The sequence below is a fragment of the Macaca mulatta genome, chromosome 6, assembly GCF_049350105.2.
Source record: "Macaca mulatta isolate MMU2019108-1 chromosome 6, T2T-MMU8v2.0, whole genome shotgun sequence".
Classification (NCBI taxonomy): domain Eukaryota; kingdom Metazoa; phylum Chordata; class Mammalia; order Primates; family Cercopithecidae; genus Macaca; species Macaca mulatta.
This window is the reverse complement of record NC_133411.1, coordinates 77,186,734-77,197,408: the sequence shown is the minus strand read 5'-3', so window position 1 is coordinate 77,197,408 and position 10,675 is coordinate 77,186,734. Positions and strand designations below refer to the sequence as shown.

General features: G+C 38.7%; 1 protein-coding gene across 1 annotated transcript in view; it reads right to left on the bottom strand.

The window, feature by feature from the left end:
• Window positions 1–4,766: 4,766 nt before the first annotated feature.
• SLC30A5 (solute carrier family 30 member 5) overlaps window positions 4,767–10,675 on the bottom strand; it is a 37,438-nt gene continuing 31,529 nt past the window's right edge. The window contains 2 exon segments of the mRNA NM_001266785.1: window positions 4,767–5,345; window positions 6,965–7,093. Of these exon segments, the coding sequence (NP_001253714.1) occupies window positions 5,175–5,345; window positions 6,965–7,093 (300 nt within the window). The 3' untranslated portion in view covers window positions 4,767–5,174.

Sequence of the window (10,675 nt, the reverse complement as noted above, 5' to 3'; positions counted from 1 at the left end):
GTTGGTCCATATCCTCACCACTTCACTGAACTGAGCACTTACGATCTGTGTAGTTTATTCTATGATTTTTGTTTGTCTTTTGAGACAGAGTATTGCTCTCTTGCCAGGCTGGAGTGCAGTGGCGCCACTTCGGCTCACTGCAACCTCTGACTCCCTGGTTCAAGTGATTCTCCTGCCCTCAGCCTCCTGAGTAGCTGGGATTATAGGCACACACCACCACGCCCAGCTAATTTTTTTCTTTTTGAGATGGAGTGTCACTCTGTTGCCCAGGCTGGAGTGCAATGGCATGATCTCGGCTCCTGCAACCTCCACCTCCCGCGTTCAAGCGGTTCTCCTGTCTCAGCCTCCTGAGTAGCTGGGATTACAGGCGCGAGCCACCAGGCCTGGCTGTTTTGTATTTTTTTTTTAAGTAGAGACGGGGTTTCATCATGTTGGTCAGGATGGTCTCGAACTCCTGACCTCATGATCCACCCACCTTGGCCTCCGAAAGTGCTGGGATTGTAGGCGTGAGCCACCGCACCCGGCCCAGCTAATTTTTTTGTATTTTTTGTAGAGACAGGGTTTCACCCTGTTGGCCAGGATGGTCTCAATCTCCTGACATCGTGATCTGTCCACCTCAGCCTCCCAAAGTGCTGGGATTACAGGCGTGAGCCACCACGCCCAGGCAATTTATTCTATGTTAAAAACACCTTAATAAAAATATCAGGAAAGAAAATATGTAACAGAACAGTGTTTCTATACACACTGCATATAACCATCTTTGAACATCTGTGTCAGAAATGTGCTATGGATACAAGGAATAAGACAGAAAAAGGGCCGGGTATGGTGGCTCACGCCTGTAATCCCAACATTTTGGGAGGCTGAGGCAGGCCGATTGCCTGAGGATAGGAGTTCCAGACCAGCCTGGCCAACACGGTGTCTCTAAAAATACAAAATTAGCTGGGCATGGTGAGCACGTGCCTGTAGTCCCAGCTACTCGGGAGACTGAGGCAGGAAAATCAGTTCAACCTGGGAGGTGGAGGTTGCAGTGAGCAGAGATCGCACCACTACACTCCAGCCTGTGTGACAGAGCAAGACTGTCAAAAAAAAAAAAAAAAAAATTGGTAATTTACCGTTTTAATTAAATTAAATAATTAATTTACCAGAAAATTTTCCTTCTGGAAAATCACTCTAAAATGAAATGAACTTTAGTGGCTTTATAACTGAGCTCAGCCATCTAAATATAATCTCCCTATATATTTAATTTGCTACTAATTTAGGCCATAAGAAATGTTTCTCTATTTCCATTTTAAGACATCTAACATTGCTGGCAGGAGGGTAAGCTGTTACAATCTCAATGGAGTAAAATTTAGTAATATTTTTCAAATTTATAAACATTCCAAACCCTTTGACTCTGCAATTCCACTTGTAGGAATTCCACATATTTATTTGCACACATGCAAAATGTCTATATAAGGCTATTCATATTAGTATTGTCTAGAATAGCAAAATATTAGAACCAATCTTAAAAAAAAAATCCATTAATGGAGTTATTAGGCAGCTAAAAAAAGAATGCTTTTTACTGTTTTAATTATGGAATAATTTCTAAGTGAAAAATAATATACACTTTTTTCTTGTGTATGCATATAATATCTGGAAAGATAGTCTAGAAACTGACAAGAATGGTCGTTTGTAGAGAAGAGAGCTGTGTATGTGAGTGAAAGAAGTGGAAGTCTTTATGCCATTTACTCTTCTGAACTTTGGACCATGTGACTATTAACTAGTAAAAACACACATCTCTGCATTACTATGGTAGACATTTTAGGGGAGAATCATAATCTGAAGTAAAACCAGGATCCTTTGGTTAGAGATATCGAATTATGTAGCTTAATTTTCTGATGAAATTAGAAAAGTTTAAAGTTTGATCAGTTATTTCTGTTTTTTTTTAGAGATGGGGATCTCGGTGTTGCTCAGGCTGGTCTCGAACTCCTGGGCTTAGGTGATCCTCCTGTCTCAGCTTCCCAAAGTGCTGGGATTATAGGTGTAAGCCACTGTGCTGGGCCTTGATCAGTTATCACGTTAAAGAAACAATAAATTTGGCCAGGCGCAGTGGCTCAAGCCTGTAATTCCAGCACTTTGGGAGGCCGAGACGGGCGGATCACGAGGTCAGATCGGGACCATCCTGGCTAACTCGGTGAAATCCCGTCTCTACTAAAAAATACAAAAAACTAGCCGGGCGAGGTGGCGGGCGTCTGTAGTCCCAGCTACTCGGGAGGCTGAGGCAGGAGAATGGCGTGAACCCGGGAGGCGGAGCTTGCAGTGAGCCGAGATCTGGCCACTGCACTCCAGCCTGGGCGACAGAGCAAGACTCTGTCTCAAAAAAAAAAAAAAAAAAAAAAAGAAACAATAAATTTATATTATAAAAGATGTAAAATTTATTCTAAGTCTACATCATGAACTCCCAAATTGGTAATAATAGAAAACAATGGTTGGGGAGAAAGGGAAGGAAGATAAATTAATAGGTGTGGTATACAACCACCATCACCTTTCTTGGGGCAAATGAACTATTAGACAGGCTTCTGGGCCAGGTGCAGTGGCTCACGCCTACAATCCTAATACTTTGGGAAGAAGAGGTGGGAGGATCACTTGAGCCGAGGAGTTCCGAGACTTGCAAGGGCAACATGTTGCAACCCTGTCTCTACAAACAAATAATAAATTAGCTGGGCGTAGTAGTGTGCACCTGCAGTCCTACCTACTGGAGAGGCTGAGGTGGTAGTATTGCTTGAGCCCAGGAGTTCAAGGTTGCAGTGAGCTATGATCATGTCATTGAACTCCAGCCTGGGCAACAGAGTGAGACCTTGTCTCTGAAAAAAAAAAAAAAAAAAAAAATTCCACACTCCTCTCTCTCAAAACAGGCTTCTATTTTGGATATTATTTTTAACTTATTTATACATTAAACATCTAATTAATCTCTTGAGATGCTGATTTATAGAAAAAAAGGACAAGTTAATGATGGCTACCTTTGAAGTCAGGCTTAAAATAGTAACAATTCTTTGACTTTATTTAGCCTTTTTCAACTTCCAGTGCATTTCCATACACATTATACTTTTTGTTCCCAAATCCTGTGCAGTAGATTTGAGCAGGTTTTATTTAGTTTATGTATGAGGAAAAAAAAAAAAAAAAGATACCTCAGAGAGGCTGATTTGCCTAAAGTTGCATGAATTTTTTTTTTTTTGAGGTAAGATCTTGCTGTGTCACCCAGGTTAGACAGCAGTGGTGCCATCATGACTCATTGCAGCCTTGGCCTCCTAGGCTCAAGCAATCCTCCTGCCTCAGCCTCCCAAGAGGTGTGTGCCACTATGTCCCAGCTAATTTTTAAAAATTTTTGTAGAGATGGAATCTTGCTATGTTGCTCAGGCTGTTCTCAAACTCCTGGGCTCAAGCTATCCTTTCACTTTAGCCTCCCAAAGTGCCATGATTTCAGGCATGAGACACTGCACCTGGCCTAGTTGCATGATTTGCATGAGCTGAAACACATTACCCTGGTGCTTTCAGTATTAGAGTTTTCATACTTTCTAATTGTACCTCCCTAACCTTCAGCCCCTGCTCTGTCTTTTACTCTAATATCTCACAATCAATTATTTTTTTGCTGTTTATATGTCTTCTAAGGGAAATGACAATTTTAACTTTGGTGTAATATTTATTGCACCTATCTACTTAAATTTTTTAATGTACAAAAATTGCATTAAAACATCAATATGCAATTATTTTCCCACCACTCAAAAATTTTAATATGTATTGAAGATTTTGGCAAAAAAATATGCAAAAGACAAGAAATATAAAAATAACTTACAACAAATTTCTAAAATCCCTCATATATTAAAATTGGTAAGACAAAAATATGATTTATAATACATGTTTGCCATTGTGTTATATATAAGAAAATAGTACTCATACTAAATTCAACCTACTTATCAAAATTCTTAATATAAGAATGAAAATATTCAAATGGTTATAAATAGACAGGTATTAAAAAGTTTCTTTTGGACAACATTCTTTGGTGCTGATAAAACTGCATGTTATTATCTATCGTAAAGTCTTTTGAGACTTTACTACATATCTAGTTACAACTGGAAATAAAAAAATATAAATTGGATATGACTATAGAAAGTAGTTATAGGGTATTTTGATTTCATGGTGCTCAAATGTTTATGGACAAGTTTTACTTATTAAATTTTGAAATAACTACCTATTCTTTGGTATTTCTTATGTATGTTCCAGAAATTAGAAAAAAGTTACCTCCATAGGCAGAGAATTCAACTGTGAGTTGACAATTATTTACGATTGTCTTAACTGGCTGTTTCACAACATTATGGAGCTAAGAAAGGATGAAAGCTTACCACTCCTTGGATACCAGCTTGATAAGCAGCTTGGAATGTCAAATATATAACAAGAAATGAAATATTCTACTTTAAAGGAACATGGTAAGTAAATGAATAACATGGACACAACTTAGTATAAGTTCTTTAACCTAATAAATTATTCATTTGCAAATATTACCAAAAGTAAAAAAAATTTATTTTATAGAGTGGTTTTTTGTAATACATCAAAAACTGTGATGTTATACACTTCCCTATTCTCACTGCTTATATCAGTGGTTGAAGTTTCTCCCAAATAATTTAGTTTACATTTAAAGTGGCAATACAGATTTTACTTAATGGACTTAAGTTATAATTAGAAACCAGTTTTATATACAGAAAATCCATAAATATAGAACTTTTATTCCTATTTTATCCTTAGGCTATGCAAAAAATGGACTAAAAATTTTTCATTTGGGTCTTTGTAATAAACATGTAAATACATATTTACAATGGAGATGCTTCCTGATAGAAAGTAAACAGAAGTAATTTTGGTCTTCACTAGAATCCATCATATCTATTTTTGAAGATGATGTAATACATCATGTTTACTCAAAATTTGATTCCTTTTATACACATAATTTAAATAATTACTCCACTTGTACCATAATGCTTCATTCTGTATTTAAATTTCCTTTAAGAAAGATTCCTTGATCCAGTAGTAGGGAACTCTGTTTCTATACAGTTAATGTGAAATTTTATCCTTCTGGCAATGTCACAAATACTGAGTCATTTAATCTTCATTGTTCAGACTCCAGAGGTAATTCTTGAGTTATCTCACATGATGTAAGTACCATCTTTGCAGTATTTCATGGACTCCATTTGTTTTGTCATAGCAAGAACATCATGAAATCCAGTACTTAGGCCAGACATATGTTGAAAGTATGCCTCCTTTTCCACTTGAATTGTTAAATTGTTTACTCCAGCATCTTTAAGTATTCCTGTAACCTGTTATAAAAATCCATACATTTTGAAGCATTTAGAGTAATGCATTTAGTACATATGTCTTAATATGCTGTACATTGTTGATATGGGTTGAGTATCTTTAATCTGAAAATATGAAATCTGAGATGCTCTAAAATCTGAAACTTTTTGAGTGCCAAGATAGTGCTAAAAGGAAATGCTCATTGGAGCATTTTGGATTTGGATTTTCAGATTAGGGATGCTCAACTGGTAAGTGTAAGGCGAGTATTAAAAAAAAAAAAATCCCAAATCGAAAACACTTCTGGTCCAAGCATTTTAGATAAGGAATATTAAACCTGTGTCACTTTTTTTTTTTTTTTTTTTTTGAGACGGAGTCTCGCTGTGTCACCCAGGCTGGAGTGCAGTGGCGCGATCTTGGCTCACTGCAAGCTCCGCCTCCCGGGTTCACACCATTCTCCTGCCTCAGCCTCCGAGTAGCTGGGACTACAGGCACCCGCCACCACCCTGGCTAGTTTTTTGTATTTTTAGTAGAGACGGGGTTTCACCATGTAAGCCAGGATGGTCTCGATCTCCTGACCTCGTGATCCACCCGCCTCGGCCTCCCAAAGTGCTGGGATTACAGGCTTGAGCCACCGTGCCCGGCCAAACCTGTGTCACATTTTTAAAATAGTCACAGGCCGGGCACAGTGACCCAGGAAGGCTGAGGCAGGAGGATCGCTTGAGCCCAGGAGTTTGAGACCAGCCTGGGCAACACAGTGAGATCTTGTCTCTAAAATGAATGAGTAAACAAACACACAAACAGTTACAGTAGTCCAAGATAAATCTTCAAAGTAATGTTCATCATTTAGTTAGTTAAAATATTAGACTCTTTTAGGTCAGTAAATTACTGATTTGACATTCACAGTAGAAAAGGAAAACAGCCACTGTTTCCAATTTGGCACATCTAGAATAGGGCTTTTAGTAACTGTTCTGACCTCTATCTCCAAACATAGCATATACCCCGCCAAGTTGATTATTACTAATTTACGAGTATATTTATAATAACTTATTTTTTGATAATCTACTGGGAACCAAGATGAACCAAATTCATAAATGAATTTTTTTACATTAACTAAAGCTTATCCTCTAAACACAAAACTTCATTAATTTTAGCAATTTTTAGATATAAAACAAATCTAGACATAAAAAGTAAGTGATATTATCATTACAGAGTTGGAAGATTAGGCTGGGAATGATGGCTCGCCTGTAAACCCAGCACTTTGGGAGGTCGAGGCGGGCGGATCACCTGAGGTCAGGAGTTTGAGACTAGACTGGCCAACATAGCAAAACCTCGTCTCTACCAAAAATACAAAAAAAAAAAAAATAGGCGGGCATGGTGACAGGTGCCTATAATCCTAGCGACTTGGGAGGCTGAGGTAGGGAGAACTGCTTGAACCCAGGAGGCGGAGGTTGCAGTGGGCCGAGATCATGCCACTGCACTCCAGCCTGGGCAACAGAGTGAGACCCTGTCTCAAAAAAGAAAAGAGTTGGAAGATTGATATTTTTGAATAGTAAATGACTATTGAGCCATATAACTTATGAGGTGTACAATTTGGGGTATGAATTACCTCAATTGAAATTACTTTAAAAACAAAATATTTTACCTGCTGTACTATTCTTTGTTCTAGCACATCAGATGTCACCTGTATATGAATCGTTCCTGCCACAATATTAGCAGAATGACGCCAAAAATGAGGGTCTCGGTATGATATTAATCCTTCAATTTTCTGTATCTGTCAAATAAAAGAGGTGATATAAATGGTCATACAGGCTACTTTACACAACACAATGGAGATACTTTCTGACAGAAAGTAAACACACAGGTTCCTTGGTCCAGGATCACTATTAAGCTCATTAAAAAAACAAAACAAACCAAACAAAAAACCAGCCATAATGAGGAGAAGTCAGAAGCAGGAAGGAATAGAAGAGGGGAAATTAGCTTAAAGTAAAGGTGCCTAAAATATTCTGATCTATTTCTGGAGGCTACAGATATGTGGGGGAAAAAAGATATCTCACCTAGGAATGATGCTAGTATGGCAGCTCTGAGTTGGAAGGCAAATGGGTCTTACAGGTATCTTTATCTTGTTTGTTTTTGTCTTTTTTTGAGACGGAGTCTTGCTCTGTTGCCAGGCTGGAGTGCAGTGGCACCATCTCGGCTCACTGCAACCTCTGCCTCCTGGGTTCAAGCAATTCTCCTGCCTCAGCCTCCCAAGTAGCTGGGACTATAGGCGCACGCCACCACGTCTGGCTATTTTTTTTTTTTTTTGGTATTTTAGTAGAGATGGGGTTTCACCATGTTGCCCAGGCTGGTCTCGAACTCGTGAGTTCAGGCAATCCGCCCATCTCGGCCTCTCAAAGTGCTAGGATTATAGGCGTGAGCCACCGTGCCCAGCTGCTACAGCTATCTTTATATCTAAAATGGGCTCTTATCAACAGCAGTACCCTTATTTTCACTGATACAGCACAACTCTGCCTATTCTAACCATTACCTAGACACATTCAATGAACTACAAGGTCTCATTTACACGGATACATTCATATGCACATTATTTGTTATAGAGAGATAACATGTTCAAAAGATATCCTCAATGTTCAACAACAGAGGATTGGTTAAATAAATTATTGACTACCCATACAATGTAATACTGCAGTCATTAACAATATATTAGAATATTAATCAACATGACATTATTAAGTGGGAAGAAAATTTATAAAACACTACAAAAGCTTTTTATAGAATGGGAAGGAAACAAAAAGTGTTTCTTTTTGTTTACTGACAAAATTCCTGGCAAAATTATGTGACTTTTTTTTCTTTTTTGCACTTTTCTGTATTTTGAAGTTTTCTGCAAAGGGCATATATATATACATTATTTATATATATGCTTATTATATATTATATATAGATATATTTTTAAGACAGTCTCACTCTGTCGCCCAGGCTGGAGTGCAGTGGTGCGATCTCCGCTCAGCGCAACCTCTGCCTCCTGGGTTCAAGCGATTCTTCTGCCTTAGCCTCCTGAATAGCTGGGACTACAGGCACGCGCCACCACACCCAGCTAATTTTTGTATTTTTTGTAGTTTTAGTAGAGATGGGGTTTCACCATATTGACCAGGCTGGTCTCAAACTCCTGACCTTGTGATCTGCCTGCTTCGGCCTCCCAAAGTGCTGGGATTACAGGTGTGAGCCACCACGCCCGGCCTGCAACAGACATATATTATTATTGAAATAAAAAATACTTTAGGCCAGGCGTGGTGGCTCATGCCCATAATCCTGCACTTTGGAAGGCCGAGGCTTGAGCTCAGGATTTCAAGACCAGCCTGGGCAACATGGAGAAACCCCAGCTCTATTTAAAAACAAAACAAAACAAACACAACTTTAAAAAACCCCATGATGTACTACTATCCACTAATTATGAGGTGAGAGAAACTTTACTAATTTCATTTATGAAAATAATGGGTTAAGATGATAGAACTTAAATATTCAAGATGCCATCTTTTCATCAGCAGATCCCAATTCTTTCATATGATGTAGTAAACCACAAGGTGAAAGATAGTCTATTTTATATTTATTTATTTCTAGGAATTGCTGGTTTATATTCTCATCTTATTTTTCTACATGACTGTTTTTTCCTTTGAGACAGTCTTGCTCTGTTGGCCAGGTTGGAGTACAGTGGTGTGATTTTTGGCTCACTGCAACCTCTGCCTCCTGGGTTCAAGCGATTATCATGCTTCAGTCACTCAGGTAGCTGGGATTACTGGTGTGTGCTACTACTACACCCAGCTAATTTTTTTTTTTTTGAGATGGAGCCTCACTCTGTTGCCCAGGCTGGAGTGCAGTGGCGCGATCTCAGCTCAATGCAAGCTCTGCCTCCCGGGTTTGTGCCATTCTCCTGCCTCAGCCTCCCGAGTAGCTGGGACTACAGGCGCCCACCACCACGCCTGGCTAATTTTTCGTATTTTTTTAGTACAGATGGGGTTTCACCGTGTTAGCCAGTATGGTCTCAATCTCCTGACCTTGTGATCTGCCTGCCTCAGCCTCTCAAAGTGCTGGGATTACAGGTGTGAGCCACCGTGCCCGACTCTAATTTTTGTATTTTTAGTAGAGATGGGCTTTCACCATGTTGGCCAGGCTGACCTTGAACTCCTGGCCTCAAGTGATCTGCCCACCTCAGCCTCCCAAAGTGCTGGATTACAGGCATGAGCCACCATGCCCAGCTAAGATTGTCTTTTTCTTGACTTAAAGTATTATGCACAGTAAGCCTTTGCCTGTTTATATGTGCTGCAAATGTTTTTTCCTGGTCTGCCTTTTGTTTTATATTTGTTAATGAAATCTTCCACCAACTGGCAATTTTCAACTGGTCAAATTTGTAAATTTTATCCTCCCTTTTCGGCTTCTGGTTTCAAGTATATTAAAAAGGCTTTCCCTATCTTTGTGATTATAAACATATTTTTCTGGCCAGGTGTGGTGGCTCACACCTCTAATCCCAGCACTTTGGGAGGCCGAGGTGGGTGGATAGCTTGAGGTCAGGAGTTCAAGTCCAGCCTCGCCAACATGGCAAAACCCCGTCTGTACTAAAATATAAAAATTAGCTGGGTGTGGTAGGCCTGTAATCCCAGCAACTTGGGAGGCTGAGGCAGGAGAATTGCTTGAACCTGGGAGGCGGAGGTTGCAGTGAGTTGGGATCGTGCCCCTCCACTCCAGCCTGGCAACAGAGCAAGACTCCGTCTCAAAAAACAAACAAAAATATTTTTCTGTTTAGTAGTTTCATAATTTTTTTGTCATTTACATATTTAATCCACTGGAAATATATTTTTATGTAATATGGCATAGAGATAATAGCTTTTTTTTCCCCACCAAGTAGAGAATTAACCGAAAGTGGGTTGTTTATGTCAACTATTTCTCCCTAGTGATCTAAAATACCATCTTTGCTATATACTGAATTCTATAAACTCCTGTGTCTGTTTCTGGACAACCTATTATTTTTATTTCTTCTTTTATGCTATATACCATAATTCTGCATTTATTTTCATTTTTTATTATTTCTTCTTTTACAGACGACCTATTATTCTTATTGTTACTTTTTTTTTTTTTTTGCACTGCCCAGGAAACAATCCCAGGTCACAAGAATGGGAACTTACTATATTTTTAAAAGTTGATTTATGTCTTTATTCTTATGCAAGGACCAAACTATTAGTTTTGTCACTTAATTATGTTGCTTTATAATTACAAAGTAGGATCCTATTAATTAATTCTGTATGTTTTCTTATTCTCAAGCACTAACTCTTCCAAGTAAGTTCCAAATAATTTTAGAACA